Source organism: Magallana gigas, chromosome 2, assembly GCF_963853765.1.
Source record: "Magallana gigas chromosome 2, xbMagGiga1.1, whole genome shotgun sequence".
Taxonomy (NCBI): Eukaryota; Metazoa; Mollusca; class Bivalvia; order Ostreida; family Ostreidae; genus Magallana; species Magallana gigas.
In genome coordinates, this window is record NC_088854.1 from 46,419,300 (window position 1) to 46,442,183 (window position 22,884).

The window sequence follows — 22,884 nt, forward strand, 5'->3', positions numbered from 1 at the left end:
TATTTTATAATCACGTTATTTGCGGTGACGGAAATGGCCGAGTAGTTACGATTGACAAAATGGAGTCGCTTCCCATTAAAATAAATATCGGATAGAAAGCCTTTTAAGTCGCTTCTGTGTTATATTTTATGGTATATCATTTACTTTAATGAAGTCCAGCATACATCTCAACAGATCGTAAATATACATTCGAGGTGTTTTCCGAGCCTGCCGGAAAGGCCCGAAAAGTCATGTTTTTCCGAGCCCGCCGGAAAGGCCCGAGAAGTTGCGATTGGATATTCCACATGAAATCATACAATTGTATACACGGGTAACTATAAATAAATAGATTACTTACTTACTCCAAACGATATACAGACGTCGGTTATGGAACGCCATGGCTGCCTTATGTAAGGTGATTTTATTATATGCGGTGGGTCTATTATTATATGTTGTGGTTCTATAATTATATGCTGTGGTTCTATAATTATATGCTGTGGTTCTATTATTATATGCTGTAGTTTTATATTTATATGCTGTGGTTCTATAATTATATGCTGTGATTCTATAATTATATGCTGTGGTTCTATAATTATATGCTATGGGTCTATTATTATATGCTGTGGTTCTATAATTATATGCTAGGGGTCTATTATTATATGCTGTGGTTTCATTATTATATGCTGTGGTTTCATTATTATATGCTGTGGTTTCATTATTACATGCTGTGGTTTCAATTATTATATGCTGTGGGTTCATAATTATATGCTGTGGGTTCATAATTATATGCTGTGGGTTCATTATTATATGTTGTGGTTTCATTAATATATGCTGTGGGTTCATAATTATATGCTGTGGGTTCATAATTATATATTGTGGTTCAATTATTATATGCTGTGGGTTCATTATTATATGCTGGTATGCTTAAATTTTACACAGGCGCTCTTATTATGAATGTTCGTAAACAAAATAGCGGCAGATTCCACAGGGTTCATAGGAAAGGTATTGGAGGATTTAAACTTACATCTGTTTCACGACAGGTGCAGGGCTGAAAAAATAACCACAGATATTGTATGTAAATTATCTGCACACGAATTCCAAACTTTGGGGATCTCAAATACAAGGGATATGATGAGATTAAGAAACGAGTGTGTGAAATATGGAACTGAAAAGCCAAAAAAGGTATTGCCTCGGTGTGGTCCTCCGATGTATGATATTCCAAAAACAGTATTAGAAATGTTCCTTGAAAGTGGATGCACAATTACTTACATTTCAAACCTTCTCTCAGTGTCAAAAAGAACGATTTAAAGAAGAATGGCACAGTATGTACTTAGTAAAATAATTTTTTTTAGAAATATCCGACAATGACCTCGATTTAAAACTCGGGGAAATTTTAAAAGATTTCCCCCTCTGTGGAGAAAATCTCTTAAGACAGATGATAACTTTAAAAGGGATAAGGGTTCCTAGGTGGAGACTAAGAGAAAGCATATATCGAATGGATGAACGTGGTGTTTGTGAGAGACAAGCTGGCAGACTGCACAGACGTGTTTATAATGTAACGGGCCCAAACCATTTATGACACGTAGACACTAATCATAAACTTTTGCGTTGGCGATTCATAATTGTTGGCGGAATAGATGGTTTTAGCAGACTGGTGATGTTCTTAAGATGCACAGACAATAATACAGCTGAAACAGTACTGCAGTGTTTTTTGTCAGGCGTGGAACAATATGGTTTACCAAATCGGGTTAGATCAGATAAAGGTATGGAAAATATTTCTGTGGCTGACTACATGTTGTCCAAAAAAGGTCATGGGAGTATGCTTACTGGAAAAAGCACACAAAATCAGCGCATTGAGAGACTTTGGAGAGACGTGTACGATGGGGTTCTTGTATATTTTTATAACTTAATTTATCATATGGAGGACCTTGGTATTCTGGACTCCCTCAACCCACTTCATTTAGCTGTTCTCCATTATTTATTCTGTTCGGAAATCAACAGAAAGCTTGCATTTTGGAGTGATGCATGGGCTAGGCATAGACTGCGCACAGTAAAGTCAACCCCATTAATTTTATAATTTTCAGGGCAGTTACAAAACCCAGTTGGTCTAGATGAACATGAAAATATGCAGAACTATGGAATTGAGGGATTTGTAGATGAATTTATTGTTGAGGAAGGCAGGCCAATATTTGAATCCCTTTCCACAATGATCAGTCAAGAATGCCAAAATGCTTTAGAACAAGAATTTCACAGGGATTGTCAAAGTAATGGAATAGCTGATTTTCAAAGATGTTTGGATACTGTTGAAAGATACACTTAGAAACTGTGACAGCTCAGATATATACATGTACAATTACAAGATATTAAACATACCTACCAGTGTTTCACATCATAGTTACACACATATATACATATATTGTTTTAATCTTGTTACCTGTCTTTTGCGTTTGGGCAAAATTGCTAGAAAAAAATTTTAAAAAAATATTGTGTGGAACTAAGCTTCACATTTTGTAGTGCGTTACCTTTTCTATACATGTACGCAATGTTGAAAACACTATCTTTTATTTGTTTGAGGAACTGTATTCATTCTGACAAGGCCTTTCAATGGGTATATTTTTTACCTTGACCCAAGAGTTTGACCCACTTTTCAAAAACATGAACCTTGGTCATAACTTTTGAACATTTAGACTAGGGCTTTCATATTTCATAGATGTATTTCTCGTTTTAAGCTCTTCCTTTGGATAACAACAAAGTTTGTCTTTTGACCTTGACCTTTGGAGTTTGACTTGCATTAGAGAAACTTCAACCCTCGCCATACGCTGCCATTCTGGGACATCAGTGTTTCACAAACACATCTTGTATTTATTTTGGTTAACTTGGCTTTTTTCCCTTTGAAGAACTACTCATAATTTATCAAATGACATGAATTTAAGATCAGAATTTTCTCACTCTCTTTATAAAAATATGATAGGGATTCATAAAAGAAATACAGTAACGGTGCATTAAGAGGGCAAACAAATTATCAAATTAAAATCAGATGCGTTTGTGAAACACTATGCGCCCGGCGGCAACAAATTTCGAAAAAGCAATTTTTTAGCATATAGGTCACAGTTAAGGTCACAAACTCATTGTTCTAGGTGTCATTTAAAAGCACCCAATTAGTGAAGTATGCATACCAAATACGAAGTCTCTATTTCCTATGGTTCAAAAGTTATGGCGAAGGTTAAAGTCGACAACAGACAGACAAACAGGACAAAAACAATATATGATTCGGACGCATAAAAATGTGTCCTGATAGAATTCGTGAGCAAACACGCTAAGAGAGATGCCGAGACATAGAATTCTTTGAGCTACTTGGACTTTCAGTAACCTACTCTCAAATGACGGTATAGATTCTCAAGCTTGTACTTGATTTTTGATAGCACACTCTCTTTAAAGAATCTTAAACATCAACGATTAATAGTAAAGCTTATATTATTATAGTTGATGTTGTAAATAAAACAAGAGATCAATCTTACATACTCAGTATTTTAATCATTTTTATTGTAGTTAAAAAATATAAAAGATTTAAAACACAAACACATTCTCTGCTTTGTCTGAAAGTATAATATTGATAAATTGAAACAAGATGTGTTTGTGAAACTCTATGCGCCCGGCGACAACAAAGTTCTAAAAAGCAATATGGGTCTCAGTCAAGGTCACACGACCATTGTCCTTGGTGTCAGTTGAAAGTGCTTGTAAATGTAAACTCCAAAACGAGAAATCCGGATTCGAATAGCTAGTTTCGAATAAACCGACAGCATATATAATTATGAAACCACAGCATATAATAATGAACCCACGGCATATACATGTAATTATGAACCCACAGCATATAATAATGAAACCACAGCATATAATAATGAACCCACAGCATATAATAATAGATCCATGGCATAAAATAATAGACCCACAGCATATAATTATAGAACCACAGCATATAATTATAGTACCACAGCATATAATAATAGAACCACAGCATATAATTATAGAACCACAGCATATAATTATAAAACCACAGCATATAATAAGGGAACCACAGCATATAATTACAAACCCACAGCATATAATAATAGACCCACAGCATAAAATAATAGACCCACAGCATATAATTATAGACCCACAGCATATAATTATAGAACCACAGCATATAATTATAGACCCACAGCATATAATAAAATCATCTAACATAAGGCAGCCATGGCGTTCCATATCGGTAACAGAAACTTTGTGATAGTGTCTCGCGGGTTTTAATTTGTTTTTCAGTTGGGGGCGGGGGCAAAAAGTCTTGACAAGCCAAAATACATGTATGTATATATGAAATTCTGATAGCTATTGCAATGAAAATGTTTACAATGATAATATAAGATTTGTGATTCTTTTTAACATAAATAGTGACACATGAAAGTGGATGTTAATTTTAAATGAAAAAATGTCCTTAATTACAATAATCATGATAGTATAAAGAGTGATACATTGTGTTGCTGAAATACTTGGCAGAATTGCTGCATGCAACGGATACAGTTGAAAATATTCCTTTTATATTGTTTAAAATTACAAATAACTAAAATATCGCACAAGCTGATATATACCCACATCACGCACATTGCCATAACAAACACAAATTAAGCATCGCGTGAAAACCAACCATGATAGACCGTGAAATCAAATCTACTATTCACTAAACACGGTTTTTAATTTTATTTTTTTCAACAAATTAATGAATGCCTCATTATTGATTATCAATACACACATAATTTAAGTTATATATATTGTACATTTTGTAATCATCATACGAGTAATTTCATTAAAAATCGATAAAACTTCATTCATTTTGTTTATTTTGTAACGGAGAGGCCAAAACAGTATAGCAATCGCAAAAAGTTATTGCAAACAGATTTTATTAGCATTAACTCAAGCAAAGAATATCTCGTTTTCTTTTTTAACTAAGCTGTTTTTGGGTTTTTTTTTGTGTTTTTTTTGTTTTGTTTTTTTTTTTGTTTTTTTTTTTTGTATTTTTTTTTTTGTATTTTTTTTTTTTTGGTTTTTTTTGTGTTTTTTTTTTATAGTTTGATCATTTATTGCTAGGAGCATTTGCTTCGCGAAAAAAATGAGGAACAAGATTTTTTGTAATGACTCAAAACTATAACCTTTTTGAAATTTTAACCTCCTTAATCCCCTTAGAAGTTCTGTATTTTCAAACATATACAAGAGTACCCAAGTGATAGCACTTTCTATACAGTGACATTTGTTTTTTAATATTTATGGTTCAATATAAATATTATGATACATTTACGTCTATCAAGTATTTTCTCCTCTATTTCTTAAGAAAAAGCAATGTATATATACTGCATGACATGGCTGAAATCTACACGATTCAGTTCTATTTTTATAACAAGTTTATCGATTGGCCGAAACCATCAGCAACCTAAGAAAAATCACAGGCTGCACGGAAAATTAAATCATGAAGATTTCCATATACATGTAAGAAGACTTGGTCATTTTCTTTTATGTAACGCACTGAATGAGATTAACAATAATTTAGCTACTTTTACCTACTTTTTACGATTAATTCAATCATTTATTAAAGAAAAAATATAAACAATAATTTCATGTGGGTTATCACGATCATTGCTAACGCATATTGTGTATTTTTTTTTTTTGTCTGCAATGCTGCTACCTTCATTTAAGCATTGAATGTTTATTTTTTGATGTCGCAGGTCATATGACACACAAGCGGTGCAGACAAAAAAAATACCGCGCGTTAGTCCTATGGCACACCATAACATTGATTGTTTTTCTAAAATACATATTAAATTGGTAATGTAAGATTGAAAGTTTCATTTAATTTTACAAAAATAAATATTCTCAAAGCACGTGAAGACGTTTGTATCTGTGCTCATAAATTAGCAAAGTGTATTCATTTAAACAATAAAAAGTTTTCTTTGGTGATTCATTCGGGATATGAAGGTGACGACATTGCAAAAAAAAAATACATAGCCCGCGTTAGAGGGTTATGTAAAAAAAATTCTGCCATGATCGTGCTACCTTCATAACCCGCATATCGTCCCATGAATCATCAAAGAAAGCATTTTATTATTTTAATTTACATCTTTCTTTTAACTAATTAAGAAATTGATTTTTAAAAGTAAGTAAAATTCACTAAATTACTGTTAATTTACATATTAAGTACGTTTGCTAAAAGAAACAGCCAAATCGACTTTGACTGACATCATCATGATTATTTCGTGCAGTCCGTGATTTTTCTTAGGTCGCTGTAGGTTACGACCAGTCGATAAACAAGGCGTGTCGTTTTCATTCCTGTTAGTTTCTTGTCAGTATCAACTGCTGTAGATTTCGACCAATCGATAAACGGGGCGTGTAGATTTCAGTCTGGCAGTTTCTATATAGAGCCATGAATTGACTATAAGTTTCCGTAAGAATTAGAGGGAATCATACTTGGTAAAATTGAACGTCGCAGATTTCCAATGTAAACATAAGGGTAAATGTACACTGAATGTAAATATATCCCGCGTGAATCACCAAAGCATTTTATTGTTTAAAGAAATAAATACAATAAAATTGTTAGATGATGGGTGAAACGCACATTCTCACCCTTGGCTTTTGGAAAGAACGTATTTTATAATAGTGTGGTATATAGAGTCATGATCAGGTATATAACATTCCTTAATACTACCTCTTGCTTGTAGGCTAAAAGCTAACCCTTTTAGAGCTGGATTTGTTACATACGTCAGTACAAGTCCCTGAGCTATGTTTGGTTAGCCTTAAATCGTGAATGGCTTGTTGCAAAATTCTGTACATGGTAGATCTATATCCAGCTTGAAATCCAACTGGAGTTGATCGCTATAGAAACTATGCTGATGACTTATTATAACTGCAATGTCCAGTAGAAATAGAGATACAGTAAAATGTAAAAGTTAATCGAATCATTCTTGGTCGAGCTAATTGTACATTGCAATAATGTGAACGATCTGTCTAATGTCGTTGCTATAAATAATCTTTAACTGGGAATTCCCATGCCCGTGTCACTGAAAATTTTACGTAAAAATAGATCTGAATATTTATGACAGAAAACTTGAAGTTTAAGGTATGTAATTGAAAATTATGGTTATCTTTTACGTTGAAATGAATAAATGAAAAGTCATTTACTGGACAAATAATATTTACCCATCAGTCTTCCTACGTACATGTACGTTCTTTATTTTATTTCCTTACGAAAGAACCGTCGATCAACAGTATGTATAACGTTATGCGCGTTATAATGATTATTTTCTCTTGACTATACATGTATTTAACTAAGGTAATATTAAACGCACAATATCAGAGAGAGAGAGAGAGAGAGAGAGAGAGAGAGAGAGAGAGAGAGAGACTCGATACCTTCTTATTTCCGACTGTGTACGTTATTTTGAAAGAGAAAATGTCATCATATTGTTTATACACAAAAGAAGAATTGCTGTCTTGTGAAAAATGTAATTTTTACATACAGACATAAACACTTTATCTACCAGTCATACCTGGAAATATTTAAAACTGCTATAGATTGGAGATTAAAAAGAATAATACCCTCATATAGATTCACTGAATTTGTCAATGTAAATTTATAGCTAAAACAGCATATGACTACTTTCAATTTACAATTTTTACTTTTTCATGCTTTTTGATAGAAGGGATGTAACGTTATATACTTAATATAATCATCTTTATTGATTTGAAAAATGAATTAATCAAGAATAACTGATAAAAGATATATATATATCTCTGTCAGGAAATATTTTTATCATTTAATTGGCAGTATGAATCTTTATTCAGCTTTGATTTAGGTACAGGATATTCATTCAAGAAAGGAAAAGATCCGATATTTGTGCATTGTATGAGATTTAGCTAAACAATCTAGCACTATACAATGAATGATATAGAGACAGACAATACCATTTTGACAGATGCAGTTTCAGAAAAAGGGTACGATTATGGAGAATTTCTAGTGTGTGTTGACAGTGGGTTGGACACTAGCGATGTGGACAACCTAAAGTTTCTTTTACGTGGATTTTTACCGGATTCCAAGATACAGAGGGCGGATAGAGGTCTGGATCTGTTCACTGAGCTTCAGAACACAGGAGTCATTGATATTGATAATGGAGACTTAGAACTTCTCGAAGAATGCCTGTACAGAATTCACAGGAAAGACTTGTTAAAGAAGATGGCTAGGGACACTAATCTTGTGGAACAGAGATTAAAAAGGCTGCAGGCAGATTTACAAAAAAAGAAGATCTCATACATGAATTCAGCCAAGTTTTTGTCACCCTTCAGGTAGACTGTTAAAAAGAACTATGTGTGTGATAATGTGTTTTTATGCCCCAAATATAAAATTATGAATAGAGCTTTAAAATTAGAAATTTGCTAAAAGATAGGTATATCTAGTTCAGGTTTATAAAGATAAATTGTCTAATCGAAATCATGATAGAAATTTGATATGTTAATAATGAGCAAATTTCACAAAAAGTACATATTTTAGCCAAAAATGGGGGATTTCCTATTAGTTTATTGAAAAGAAGACACTGAGCGCTGCTTGCTTTAACACCATTTTTTAATATGATATGCAAAATAAAATGAACAATAATATATGTAAAAATGGTTTTGGAGCAACATTGAGCTCTATACCCCTTGAATATGAAGAAAAACTAATGAAATTTTTTTTTATGCTTTTGAGAAAATGCGGGAAATGGTCCATTTAAATGTGATGTCATAAGAGCACGAAGAATGATCTATGTTGAAAAACTTTAAGATTTCTGTAACTAGCATATTCAGTTTTATGTTTTATCAAAATACCTGTATGGTATGATGTTTTTTCCAAATCTATAAAACATGGGGGCAGAAATTAGACCTTACTGCATATAGTTCTTTTAGTTTTAATTTTCTTATATTTTTTATCAGTATGTTATTTATACATGTACATTTTAAGCTTTTGTTTTCATAAAATATGTTGTTTTGGGAATTTCAAAACAGTGAGCTCAGAAATTAGTGTTTAAATGTTAATACCTGAAGTGCATGGCTATACCAGTAACTAGGCATCTGATGTTAAAAGTATTATTTTTTACAGTATTATAATCAATTTTTGGTACTTTTTGTTTATTTACAATACAAGGTATTTTTGATGTCAAATGCCTGTGTACGTCCAGAATATAGTTTTCTGGTAAGACCGTTAAAGATGATAGAATGACGGAAAGTCGTTTCATATTCAGGGTGTTACTCTTTGAGATTGGTGAGGACATTGACGATGAAGAGTTCAAGTCCGTCATGTTTGCTCTGACATCCGTGGTGCCTAAAGGACAACTCTCCAAAATGAAGTCCATCTTTGATCTGTTTTTGTTCTTGGAGAAGAAAGATGAGATGTCTCATTTGAAAGTTGATGTTTTACTGAAAGTGTTGAAGGTCATTGACAGAGCTGACCTAATTCCTAAGGTCAACAAATACATTTCTTCTGTGCAAGGTAAGAACTAGCTATTCAATACCTGGAAACTGGATTAAATTGATATCAGTTTCAAGGTATGATATATGGAGAAAAAAAACCATACTGTTAAATATAGAGTCTTTCCTTTCTTCAACTCTATAATGTTTTATTTCTACACAATAATACACATTTAGTTATTATAAAGATATTGCTTACATGTACATTTTAATGATTTTTACAAGTATTCATTGAAATTGTGTTACAGAAAATTTTTCATTTTTTTTTTTAAAGAAAAATTATTTTATCAATACTGGTATTATGTATATGTTGCTTTTCATTTTGCTAGCCAGTGAGAGTAACTACTCTCAGAATTCTCAACCAACTCAAATGGAGGTGGAGCCACCCCAAGTACCCCCAACAGATGCACAGAACTACTCTCCCCTTCCTCCTCAAGCCTTAGGGGCAAGAGGAGGTGGCAGATCAATGCCCCGTAAGATTTTTTATATAATTTTAAGAATGTTTGTCTCACAAGAGAGAACTTTCACTAAGATTAAAGATTAAATAGTTTCATGGCACCGGATGTTATAAATATTTTTCTCATAATTAAAAAATATATACCCTCTACCTTATAATACATGTGTTTTACCTCAGTCACACTTGATACATGTACCCGTTGAAGGTACATGTTAAAGCAACATACAAAATATGCACATAAAACTTCATGCACAGGGGCATCTTATCTGCTGTGCTCTCTTTGACATATATATAAATAATACAAAGCTTTATAAAAAAAATTGATTCATTTTGAAATTTTAAAGTGTTTTATTATTTTACTAAAGTCAAATTGCATTTTACATATACCGTAGAAATTGGCTACACATATTTTTTTCCTTTGCATGAATGAACTTTTGTTCAAATATGCCACCTGATGACATCACAAGAAATGGATATTCAATGAATGTAAAAGTTGTAAAAAATCGGTTTGGGGCAAGGGCATGTAATTAAAATTCACAAACAAATTTAATATTAGGTAACACAGAAGACTTGGATGAATAATAAAATAACTGCACAGATCCTAAACTAAGATCTATTGAATCAGATATTAGACTAACGTATACTGACCTCTGTATTTTCCTAGCATTCCTTGTCAAAATTTACAAATGAAATATTACTGATTGAGTAGCTGACATTTGTGCACTTATAACATCAATGTTTGAGGTTTTATGTGTCATATGTATCCACAATTCTTTTAAATGAAGTTTGGTATGCCCTTGTGTCAGTGCTGCTGTTTATATCCTGTCTTTCACTTCTCCGAGTTGTTAAAGATTATTACATTATATTTACATCCAACAAGTATTATTCTTTCTATTTCTTAAGGAAACTTATAGTTAATTCATAGCTCTATAGAAACAGCCAGACTGAAATCTACATGCCCCATTTATCGATTGGTGGAAATCTAAAATGACCTAGGAAAAATCACGGACTGCACGAAATAATCATGAGGATGTCAGAATCAAAGTCTCACAGGAGACGATTTGGCTGTTTCTTTTAGCTAACGTACTTACATACATTTACAGTAATTTAGTAAATTTTACTACTTTTCATAATCAATTTATCAATTAGCTGAAAGAAAGATGTTAATATAAACAATAAAATGCTCTCTTTGGTGATTCATTTGGATTATGAAGGTAGTGACATTGCAGTAAAAAATAACATAACCCGCAAACGCGGGTTATTTTTTTTCTGCAATGTCACTACCTTCATATCCCGAATGAATCACCAAAGAAAGCATTTTATTGATTAAATAATGACTATCAGTGCATAGGAGAACCTCAGGGAAATACATCAGTATGGATTAAACAGTTTAATTATGCATTTTAAGTAGCTCATTTGCAGATTGGGGGTGGGGGGGGGGGGGGGGGGGTTAAACAATGTTGTATGCTTCAATTACCATTTTTTATCTGATTTTTTTTAATAAAATAATCACAGAAGGAGCAAATTTAACTTGTCTGTCTGTCAGAATGTAGAGAGATGTTGCGTTTTAAAGCATTGCACATGCATTGGTAAACAAAATGCTTTTACCATTAAAAAATTAGATAATAGAAATGGTAATAGAAAATTAAAAACCCATGACATGGTTTTCCTTTATAGATGCCCCATTGTCAGAAGATCTTCTTATAAGGTTAGCTGATGCAATATCAAAGTGTCCAAATTGGAAGGATATTTCACCATTCCTGGGTTTGGAGGACAGCTCAATTACAGCTACTATCAATGATGATCATCTCATGGTTTCTCTGAGAATATTGAAAATGCTAGAGTATTGGCAAATGAATGTAATGCAGAATGATGAGACTTGCAGAGTGACCATGATTGGGGTCCTCCAAAAGTTTAGAATTACTGAGGGGCTTCAGATACTGGGAGAGACTGTGGAAGAAGATGATCATATTCCTGATCCGAGTTAGTATTCTATTTAGTTGCATTTTTCTTTACGAATTCAATTTTTTTCCAGAAATAGATATCATTTTTAGCCTTCAGTCAATATTGGGGTGAAGAATTCAGTTCTTTGAAACGATGGGAATAAATACTTTTCCTTGGCGGAATGTTTAAATTTGAGATGAGGTTGAGATATTTAAAATATTTTAATTTTGGATTTTGTTCAATGATATGTTGGAAAAATTACAGAAATGTTACAAGATGCCCACCATAATTGTAGAATTTAATTATAAAAAAAAATGTAAGGTACATGTACATAGTCTCTACAATAACATTTTTACTACATGTATAAGGTATGTGCTTGTAACAAAGTTTGACATTTATTTACAGCACAAACCAACCTGCAATCCATGTATCGGCCCCCTGTTGGAGACATTCCCGAGCCAATAAGACACCCCGCCCCAGAGCCTCTCCCTGCCATCCAGTCCCTGAGGCCGATCCCATCCACATCAGAGATAGAAACACAAACCTCCATGATGATTCTCCCCAACAGCAGTCATCCAATCAGAGATGAGAATGAGGAGAACCTCTCTGTATCTAACAGTGAGTAAATTTGACCAGCCAGTATTAACCATAACCATTAACCAACTTATATCATTTAAATTTGATAAATGCTCTGCTCTTGATAAATGTGCTGTCAGACCTTTTGGCTATATTCCCTCTGTTTTACTATACCGGTACATAACATAAAAAACTGTGAAACAATCACAGAAGATAATATACAGTGTATGGAACAAAAGCTTAAGAAGATGTACTTTAATTCTTTATTCAATAAATGTTTATTGATTTTGATATAATTGTCATGTTCTTTCAAATTTTCAATAAACATCAGCTGAAGCCCGAGTTCAGCCAGTGGAAAGAGAACCCCAACCCTCAGAAAATAACTATGTCCAGTCTGAGAGAAGAACGAGAGGTGAGGAGAGTTAACATCACCACATTGTTCCGGATTGAGATATAAATCCTTTAACATTTTATAGGTATTCTGTGAATTTTTACATAATGGTTGGACTTTTTAATTGAGGACATTGTGTATTATAGATGATAGAGTGGATGAGACCTTGGCCGTAGCCATGAGGAGGACGCACCTTGATGATGAGATGGACCTGCCATCATACAGAATGGACCGACAGCCAAGAGGCTAGTCAGGATACTCAATAGTCTTACTCTCTTAATTAATGTATTTTAACTATAGAAAATGTTGACCAAAAAAATCAATACAACTAAATACTGTGGAATCATTAGATTTCGTGGTGGCTCAATTTTCGTGGAATTCATGGGTACCTCTCATCAATGAATTAACATCCTCCACGAATTAATAAATTAGGGTAATAAAGTGATCTTTCCTCTGTATGTTTGAGAGAATACACGAAATTACGTCCCCACGAAGCTGTTAAATTTAAGCAATCCACGAAAATTGGCCCCCACGAAAACTAATGATTCCACAGTATGCTTAGGACAATCCAAAAAAAAATCTCTTGGGGCCAAAGTCCTTATTTTAACAGTATATAAAAGGTGTGAGTATTTCCAATATTGAAAATTTTTATATCTTTGTTTTTAGGCATAGCTGTGATAATCAACAACATGAAATTTTTCAAAGTTGCTAATGACCATGAAAGCAAAGAGATGCCGGATCGCACAGGCACAGACCTCGACGCTGGTTAGTCATTGTGGCATTCACATTGGTGCTTTTATCTGAATGAATTTACATGTACTTGTACCTAGAATCAAGATTGATAAATAATGATGTGCAAAGAGGAGTTCAATTCAAAATAACTTATCCTAGTTCCTAGGCCGTTGAAAGGTCTTTGTTTGAGTCAGTTAATACTTATTCTGTATTTCTGTGTGAAGTTGAACAAAATATAAAGCCAACATTTGAGATGTTAGTTTTAGTGGAGCATTTGCAGCATTTATCCTAAAATTTTAATAATCTGAAATATTCAGTACATGTTCATTTATCAAATTATAGAAAAGATAGAAATATTGAAACCAAACAATCTCATTTTTTGTTTTTACTGAATTTCTAGAAGGGATGAATTTTTTTTTTTTGAACAAGAGAAATATGACACATGTAAAAATACATTCTTTTTTGATTATCTGCAATTTTGTTTTTATTTTGTTTTGTTTTTTTTTTCAGATAAATTAACATACATATTCCAGAAGCTAGGTTTCCTTGTGAGAAGATATGATAACTTAGAGGATGTTGCCATGTACAGGCGATTGGTTGATGTTTCTCTGGAAGACCACAGTAATTATGATTGTTTCGTGTGCTGCATTTTGTCACATGGTGTGCTTCAGAACATCTATGGCACAAATGGCAGACTTGTCAGAATTTCAGAATTAACAGGAATATTCCGATCCAGGAAATGTACAGGACTGGCGGGAAAACCAAAGTTGTTCTTCATTCAAGCTTGTCAAGGAAGAGAAAAGCAAATGGGTAATTTTACAAGACATTTTTTAGAACATTGATTTTTGTAATCTAGTAAATTTCATGAATCAATTAAAGAATACATGAATTTTTGGACTTATGATCATATCATTACTTGTTAAAAGTTATTTTGTTTAATAATTAATTTTGCATATCATATTACCAACAAGATCAACAAAATTAGTGTTAAACAAAAAATATTAATGATAAATCATAGTTTTTCACTTAATCAATACCCACAACGAAAAAATGCAGCGATTTTCCTTTATAAAATGAATGCATCTGTGAACCCTAATCTTAATGAACATTTGATACCATTTTGACAGGAATTGACATCGAAATGGACAGTGACATTGAGGCGGATAATGGCAGGAACTCCGAGATGATCCCGGATGAGGCCGACTTTGTGCTAGGGTGTGCCACTGTCCCCGGGTACGTGTCCTACAGAAGTAGGTCACAGGGAAGCTGGTTCGTCAATAAACTGGTCGAAATGCTGGATAAATTTGCTTACAGGTAGGTAGATAGTTAGAAGTGCAATGAACGGTAAATTTTTTGTCTGCATAAGTAGGCCTTCATACTAGTATAGAGGAAATTAGCCACAGTGCAGACAATGGCAGCTCTAACACTAAGATTTCCATCTACATGTAATTCTTTGTGGAAACACTTTTTAATTAGTTTTGTGGGCAGAAAAGTTTTGTAAAAATTTATACAAAATACATGAGATTTATATACTCTGTTCTATTACAAATATGCAGATGTTATTTTGGAAGCTGCAAACTCTGTAGTAATGGTACACCAAAGATTCATGCACTTTTAATATAGAAAAAAAATGTGCATGAATCATGCTACAGAAAAGAATAGAACTGAATTATATTGAATGAAATTATTTTGTGGGCTGACTGATTGTTCACCTTTTACAGGTATGACCTCTTGAGTATCCTGGTTAAGGTCAACGAGGAAGTGGGTCGAGCTAACGCCCGACTGGAGGGAGGGGTCTTCAAACAAATCCCCGCCCCTCTCGTCACCCTTAGGAAAAAACTCTTCTTTCGGTGAGAGGACCTGTGTATGAAGGAATTGTTGTATGAAATCAATGTAAATGAAATTTAAAGAAAAACTTACATTCACATTAATCATTGTTATTTTTGCACATAACATGATCATTTGTTAAAAGTATGTAGAAACTATTTGTTGATTTTGCAGTAAATAATTGAAATAACTTTCGTAACTTGTTCAGAATTTTATTGATCAATTAAGATAGAGAAATGGCGTTGTTTAAAAAAAAAAAAGAACTTGAAAATGCGTTTATATAAATTATGCATTGCAATTTTGCATAAAAAATATATTAATTCCGTGTCACAGCTCAACAAATTTACGATGTTTTTGTTCCACCATAGACACATTTCGCCAATTGAGGTTATTGATGTGTCTCTGGCGACCTAATTCTGCAGTGGGTTAATTTTCTATTCACGATTTTTATTACCTTTTGGTGACACAAGTGTTGACAAACCACAGAAATGTGTTTAATGTAACCATAAGGTGTACATCACCCCGAAGAAGGAAGTCGTGTGCTATATCAACAGCCTTTCCTGTACACATGTTGGTCTTCAGACTTGTCAGAAAAATATATATTTAAGAAATGAAACCAAAAGTATGGGTCAATAATGTAAACGTTTGGATATGGCATGAAATAAGCTAAATTCAGGCAAAATTTGAGGGTTTTTTTTTGTTTACTTTTATGTCAATATATGCCGATAGAAATATTTAAAAATTGTTCAAATATGTTTGTTCGGAACAAAATGAAGATATTCCAATGCACAAACTATCTGGAAGTCTAGTCTGCACTGAAAATTAAGAAGCTTAAGTTGCAGTACTGTAAAATTATTGAAAATATGAAAAATGTTCATTTTCTTCTTGAAAACCCCCGCCACAAAATATAGTTCTTTAATTACTAAACCATGTAAACATGTAATTTATTCAATCTTGTTTATTTGGCATCATAAAATATTATAAGTACATGTATACAAGTAGAATTTATATATAATGCAGAATTTTCAGACTGGAAGTGACCCAAAATGGCTAACCAAAAACAGAGGAACAAACCTCTTTAATCATGAACACCATTTGCGTATCATAAATACTTATTGGAACGTTTGCTCAAAATTCCATTTTCATCAAGAGTCTTGTTTTATCATGACTTGAAATGTTGTGTAAAAATTAAACTATTTGTTTCATAATGCTGTCCTTGTGGGGCGAGCAGTATAAAACAATATATTTTATAAAAATAAGTGAAAAATGGCGTTGTTGGAGAAAATAGCAGGACCTCCCATAAGAAAACCCGATTTTCAACACGTTATTTTCTTAATAAATCACGCAGATTTTTTATTCTGTTATTTAATTTCAACCGTTTTGTGTGAAAATGATTAAATGTTTCAGAGGTTGCCACACCTAACGTGTTATTTGGATTAAATATGACAACAGAGGAGGAATGTATATGAAATCACATTTAATATAACGAATTGTTTGAGATAAACATATTATAATGTTGTTTTTAATTAAAAACATTCAGTTTGAAATATCGGAATTCTTTATTTTATTTGTTTCCGACAAAGGCTTAAGTACTGTAATAGTACATTGATGCTTAGGAATAGTACACCCTCTCTCCCTCCCTGCTTTTTGGATCCTCGGGAGAGCTTACTTTTATCTAAATAAAGGTAGTTCGGGGAGAGGTACATTGTCCCCTTAAAGCACCTGTGTAATAAAATGATTTTCCTATCTCACAATTGTAATATTGCAGCAAGTTTTAAGGCACACAAATTGAACGAGAAGTTGATATACATGTATTTGACCATTTTTAAGCGTTCAAACTATATAGATACTAGTATATATGTATCATATAATGAAATATTCGTAGTTTTGTCAGTTGAAAGAGGAGGAAAGCAAAAAATCTCTTATTGTTATGGAAATGTCAAACTTTTATAAACTTAAAGATATGGGCTTTTTACTTTGTGGGTTCGATACCACAATTTGAAGCAATATTTTTTTCGTATCGTTTGTTGAAATATTTAAAACTTTTATTATAAGATTATTAAACAGATTTAAATGGAAAAAAAATTGAAATTGTATTTTACGATTAAACCAATAGGCATTTGTGCAATCCAATTCCACCATCTTTAACATAAGGGGAGTTTTACATGTCGAACTTAGTTCAAATTCCTGTACGAACTTTTTAAATACACACGAGTTAATTTAGCAAATGCAACGCGGACATTAACTTCCAATTTAAACATGACTAAAATTTAAATGAGGCATTTTGTAACATAACTAACTAAAGATTAATTTCTCTGAAATGGGATATGAATTCGTGTTAAAATTTTATAAATGACAGTACAGGTCTGCACAAGAACGATTCTATTTCATTTCAACTATAAATTCAAATTGTCTAGAGTTTTTATTAACAAATAGTATAAGTAGCTATAATAGCTCCAAAATTGTCTGGGAGCGAAGGTTTTCATTGGGAAAATCTCGACCAATTCCTTCCTCAATTGATGCAGAATACCAGAATTGAGGTTTGTCAAACGTTATGATATTAACTTGCGATTGGAATGCGTCATATAGAAGGCGCTAGCCCGGAAGTTGAAAAAATTGTGTCAATTACAACATTATCAACAACTCCTACGAAATCATGTAAATGCCAGTGTCAACACTGTTGACTTTACCTCCATGATGTGTTAAGATCTAGGTCTTGTTTAGGTCTATTTCATACATCAGGAGCCTTAAAACTAGACCTTAATTAATGTTCAATGTTACATTTGAATATTATCAGGCTCGATTTCAAATGACTATACATGTACCAAAGTAAGTTATTCTGCATCGGACAGTGGAAAAACTCCGTAATTATGTCAAAACCGGTATTAATAAAATGAATCGACACAATTAATATTCTGGTTCAAATAATTTTTATTATACACTATACAGAATATGAGGGCGTGAAAAATGACAAAGTACTCATCTTAGTATAATGCAATATACAATATGCATGATGAATCAATAAAAATCAAAACGTATGAGGTGCACAGTTCATGAATTCAAATTATAGACAGGCCATCCAAGAGACCCCCAGGCCATATAGGTGTGAATCGTAGGCAGACTTCATGAGGATGGAGAACGCCTCCGGCCGCACCCACAACAGTTTAACATCGGCCCTGGTGTTCTTGTTGTAGGCCGAGTCGATCATCTTTATCCCGTACATCACCGCGGGTCGATCCATAAAGGGCTGTTTGAATTTGATGATCTCCCGTTTGGGAAATGGTGGCTTGGGGTAACTGGAAACTGTCACTTCTCCCGACTCACCTTAAATACCAATATTCAAAAAAGAAAAAAAAAAAACAATTACTTAAAGAAATATTTGATGGGCAATATCCGTCTGATAAGAAAGATAAGTCTTACTTCTTCTTAAGGTGGTGTGGGATCGACACTTCCATATTGTGACGTACAATTATATATAGAAATAAACAATAAACCAAGTTTAATTTTATAAATAGATTCTGTGTACTGGGTTGGAGGATTCACTACGAATTTATAAATCACGAGTTCGAGTTCCAATTGGAGTTTTCAAATCTTTACCCGTTCCAAATTTTTTTAAAACGATTCTTATGTTAAATATTGTAAAATTTAAGGATTCTAAACCGGTGAAAGTATTTTAATCATAATATACCTTAATCCACATTAATGTCCCAAACCACCTTAATAACGTTACTACAGTAACTTTTTGTTCATGCAAGTATCGTACCGCAAATATCCATTAGAAAGTTACAAATACTATGGGACTGTTTTGGTATATAGATGAATGCAAGTCCTCTTAATAAGCTTTAGACGTTTGAAACAAAGAAAGAAAAACAAACAAAATAACGTGTTTGACAGATAAAATAACCTTCAATTAAAAGTTACATGCAACTGATAAATAATGAAATATGTTAGAAACTTACAGCGGCAGGAAACAAGACCTGAAAAAATTAATGGAACAAGTGATTAAGGTGTTATGAAGCGAACCTCTGTTTTTATGATTCACGGAAAAAAGGAATTTAAAAAAAAAGATACTTACCGATGCAGGTAAATAGAACAACAAGAAATTTTAGATCCATATGAAACACATCCATCTGCAGAAAAGGAAAGTTATATGAAGTTACAAACAGATAAATCCGTATAATATAGGGGCAATGTGTTCTTGCCTTTCTTTTAATTAAAATGGCATATGGTTTCAACCATTTTAATTCGTATTTTAACTGCCGTGGCAATTAATCTTTTCGTAAGCTAAAAACTTGAGCCTCGGACTAAAGACATATAACTAAATGCATTCCCTCAAATATTTTAAGTAAATATAATTTCTAAAAACAATTCAAAGGAAGAAATTTATTTAAATATTTTGTTCGTTTCATTTTAACAGTTTAAGAACAAAATATGTATTGGAATATAAAAAAAAAGAAAAGATCTGAAGTAATTGAACTCAATAAAATGACAAGTATTGTTATAAATTCGCATGACCATTACCTTGAGCAGAGAAAGGTTTTCCAAACTGCAAGAATTTTTTTCTGTATGAATTTTGAAGACAGGTGACTTTTATTTTTTTTAGATCTACGAATCTTCCACTTTCATTGGCCGAGTTAGGCGCCTCTGACATAAGATTAATTTTCAAAACTAGTTTAGCAACAACCCTTGCACTCATTTACACTGCTTGTACTGTGTAGTCTCCCTTTCTTGGCGGTGCATCCTTGACCACGTGTCAGCCAGTTTGTTTACAAAACTCCGATGTCACACAACCTGTTTGGTGACTATTCAGTGTAGCTTCGTGCGTTTAGTTTTTTTAACCATTTAAATTTCATTTTTATGATTTATTCATGCATAACTGTCTACTAAAGTACAAATGTGTAAATTATTTTATTAAGACCATTGTAAACTTTAACTGTCTATGTGTTTATTTTCATTTCTTAAGAAAATTATATGAATGTGTATAGAGAACAAAACTTCGTGCATTGCCATTGAAAAATGTCCCAATTTTATTAATCATACACCTTATGCTTATTTGTCCGTATTAAGTAAAATTTTTCAAAATAATGAAGCAAAGATCAATCATAAGTGTAAAATCTATTTAAGTAGATAACCAAAGTTATTTTTTTAATATAAGAATAATGTTATTTTTTTAATATAAGAATAATGTGAAATACCGAGTAAGTATAATATATGTTTGTGTCTCCTGAATTTTTTTTTTTAAATTGTGAATTAATTAAAATTGACTTTGGACGGCTAATTTCCACCAATTTATTTACTGTTTCCCGTTTCCCGTCATAAATATGTTAAAAACAATGACAGATCAATTGATCATTCAGGCTCTAATGTCGGTACACCCTAATGTCTGTCATTAAATATCACTCCTGGTGACCGCATGGGATACCCTGTATCCTATACGGTTTGTTCCCGTTTTGCACACATTTGAAAATTAGGTATCGAAAAAATGTGTGCGAAACGGGAATTTGACCAGGTGAGATAATTGCTTAATTGCTATAGTCTATATCACAATTCCTGCGAGGGCAATTGACAAGAAAATAAATAAAACATATCTACTCGCAATTGAAATTTACATGAATTTTATGTTACAATATAACTTGCATAAAAGCACATTTACATAATCATTGACATCCATATTCATGAATTGGATTTCAAACATCAATTTGGTCATGAACAATTTCATCATTTTTTTTAAACAAGAAAGATTATTGCAAAAATGTTGAGTATGTAGTGCCTTTGTTTAACTTACTGCCTATATAGGAAGTACATGTACATGCTAAAATTTCGAAAAGAAATATCATATGTTAATATTTAATTATTGCTTTTGCTGACATAAATGGAAGAAATGTGTCTAGTGAAAACGCTGCTAAATATTTTTCATTTATGTTGTGTTATATCTTGAATAATCGAAGAAAATAGACAAACTGTATGATGATAAATAGGAAATGCTATATGCATGCTTCAAAAACTGTAAAGATTATTTCACAAAACCTATCAAATGTAGACCTAATTCATGCATTTTCAACCTTTTTCAGTTTGAGGTATATTGCATCAATATTGAAATATTATTTTTGTCAGATTTTTTTACGTACTTTACCTCTGATTTGAAAAACTAGAAAGTGACCCGCCATATACTAAAGCGGTGATGTCATAAGAACTACTGTAAGGGTCGCTACTTCAAACATTGAAATATTTTGTGATAAAGATCTGTTTTCTTTCATAATATTTTTTCTGTTGATACCAAACAATCAATTATAAACATGCGTTTTACATAATTTGCAACTCAATTGTAAAAATAGACACGGAGTACCCCATATGACTGTCTATGTAGTTTTCTCCTTTATCATATAATGATCCATTGAATCAGCTTCCAATTGGCTTTGGACCAACAATTTTTCCTAATTCATTTGGTTTTATATTTAAGGTAAATGGACAAAAATGTAAAAGTCAATTCATCTAATCTAATCGTTAATTTTTTATCAGACTTTTTAAATATATCATTATCTTTATTTTATCAAACGAAAAAAACGGTGATAGTTATTAGACCTAAAACACAACAAAATATCTGTATTCTTCTTGTTTTATCGTCAAGGCACTGATAAAACACAGGTAAAAATCCAGGTAAAATCTTTGACCGAAAGCAGACTATAATTGCTATCACAACATAAATCACACCTATTGTTCTATACCCAATTATCAAATGTGTGCAAAACGGGAACATACCGATACCCTCACCCTCCCCCTCCCCGTTAGCGTAAGGATATTTTTATCCAAATGTCATGTACATTTTTAATTTACTAAGTTGGTGTTAATACAACAAAATCTTGTTGTAAATTTTGTATTTACACTCACCCAGTAAATAAAAAAAAAAATTACAACATGACACAACACCCACTTTCACTGAAGCGGTCACGGGGACGAAGCTTCTGTAATTGAGCTCCCATATCACATAAGTTTTAAGAATTTTTGAGCCCTTAAATTGACTCCCGTGTTGAGTAAAATCAGTATATTTGGTGATACCCTCTGTACATTTTAGCGGAAAAATATGCATGCATGCATAATTATTTTTTCAATAAAAATGAGAATGCAATGCAACTGATAAATCATTAACCGATATGAAACTATTTTAAAAGATTTTTTTTTTACAATATTCATATTTCAGACAAATAATACTTGGTCAAGATTACAATGAAACACTTGTTTTATTGTCTTGATTGGAATTCTTGTTCGAAGTTTCTTTCTAAAGTATATTTTATTAATTTTAATGTAAGCGTAAATTCGATTACCTTGACTGACCACTGCTAGCTCGCATGTGCAACAAAAGATCTCCACTCTGTTAATTATTTCTATAGCACGGTAGCTCAACTTTAGCTGTTACACCCAAGAAATCGTTCTCTTCGTCTGAATGTGAAATTTA

At 32.5% G+C, this 22,884-nt stretch overlaps 2 protein-coding genes across 4 annotated transcripts; one reads left to right on the forward strand and one right to left on the reverse strand.

Annotated features, from left to right (window-relative positions):
• The first annotated feature begins 7,001 nt into the window (after positions 1–7,001).
• On the forward strand, positions 7,002–15,625 carry LOC105340890 (caspase-10). 2 transcript variants are annotated; one of them, XM_011447143.4, is made up of 12 exons: positions 7,002–7,126; positions 7,849–8,346; positions 9,279–9,526; positions 9,834–9,977; positions 11,639–11,944; positions 12,311–12,523; positions 12,813–12,893; positions 13,019–13,117; positions 13,539–13,637; positions 14,115–14,414; positions 14,732–14,918; positions 15,326–15,625. In XM_011447143.4, exons 2-12 carry the CDS (start codon positions 7,943–7,945, stop codon positions 15,456–15,458), a joined length of 2,214 nt encoding a protein of 737 aa, XP_011445445.3. In that variant the 5' UTR covers positions 7,002–7,126; positions 7,849–7,942; the 3' UTR covers positions 15,459–15,625. The 2 variants fall into 2 exon arrangements, with proteins under 2 accessions (XP_011445445.3, XP_065932928.1); XM_066076856.1 differs by lacking the exon at positions 7,002–7,126 and adding an exon at positions 7,136–7,274.
• Positions 15,626–18,344: 2,719 nt separating this feature from the next.
• Positions 18,345–22,816, reverse strand: LOC105340888 (ATP synthase subunits region ORF 7). 2 transcript variants are annotated; one of them, XM_066076857.1, is made up of 4 exons: positions 22,754–22,816; positions 19,507–19,561; positions 19,391–19,408; positions 18,345–18,755 (listed from the first exon to the last, which is right to left on the reverse strand). In XM_066076857.1, the coding sequence occupies exons 2-4, from the start codon at positions 19,559–19,561 to the stop codon at positions 18,496–18,498; spliced, it is 333 nt and encodes a 110-aa protein (XP_065932929.1). In that variant the 5' UTR covers positions 22,754–22,816; the 3' UTR covers positions 18,345–18,495. The 2 variants fall into 2 exon arrangements, with proteins under 2 accessions (XP_065932929.1, XP_011445444.3); XM_011447142.4 differs by lacking the exon at positions 22,754–22,816 and adding an exon at positions 19,953–20,088.
• Between the last annotated feature and the right edge of the window lie 68 nt (positions 22,817–22,884).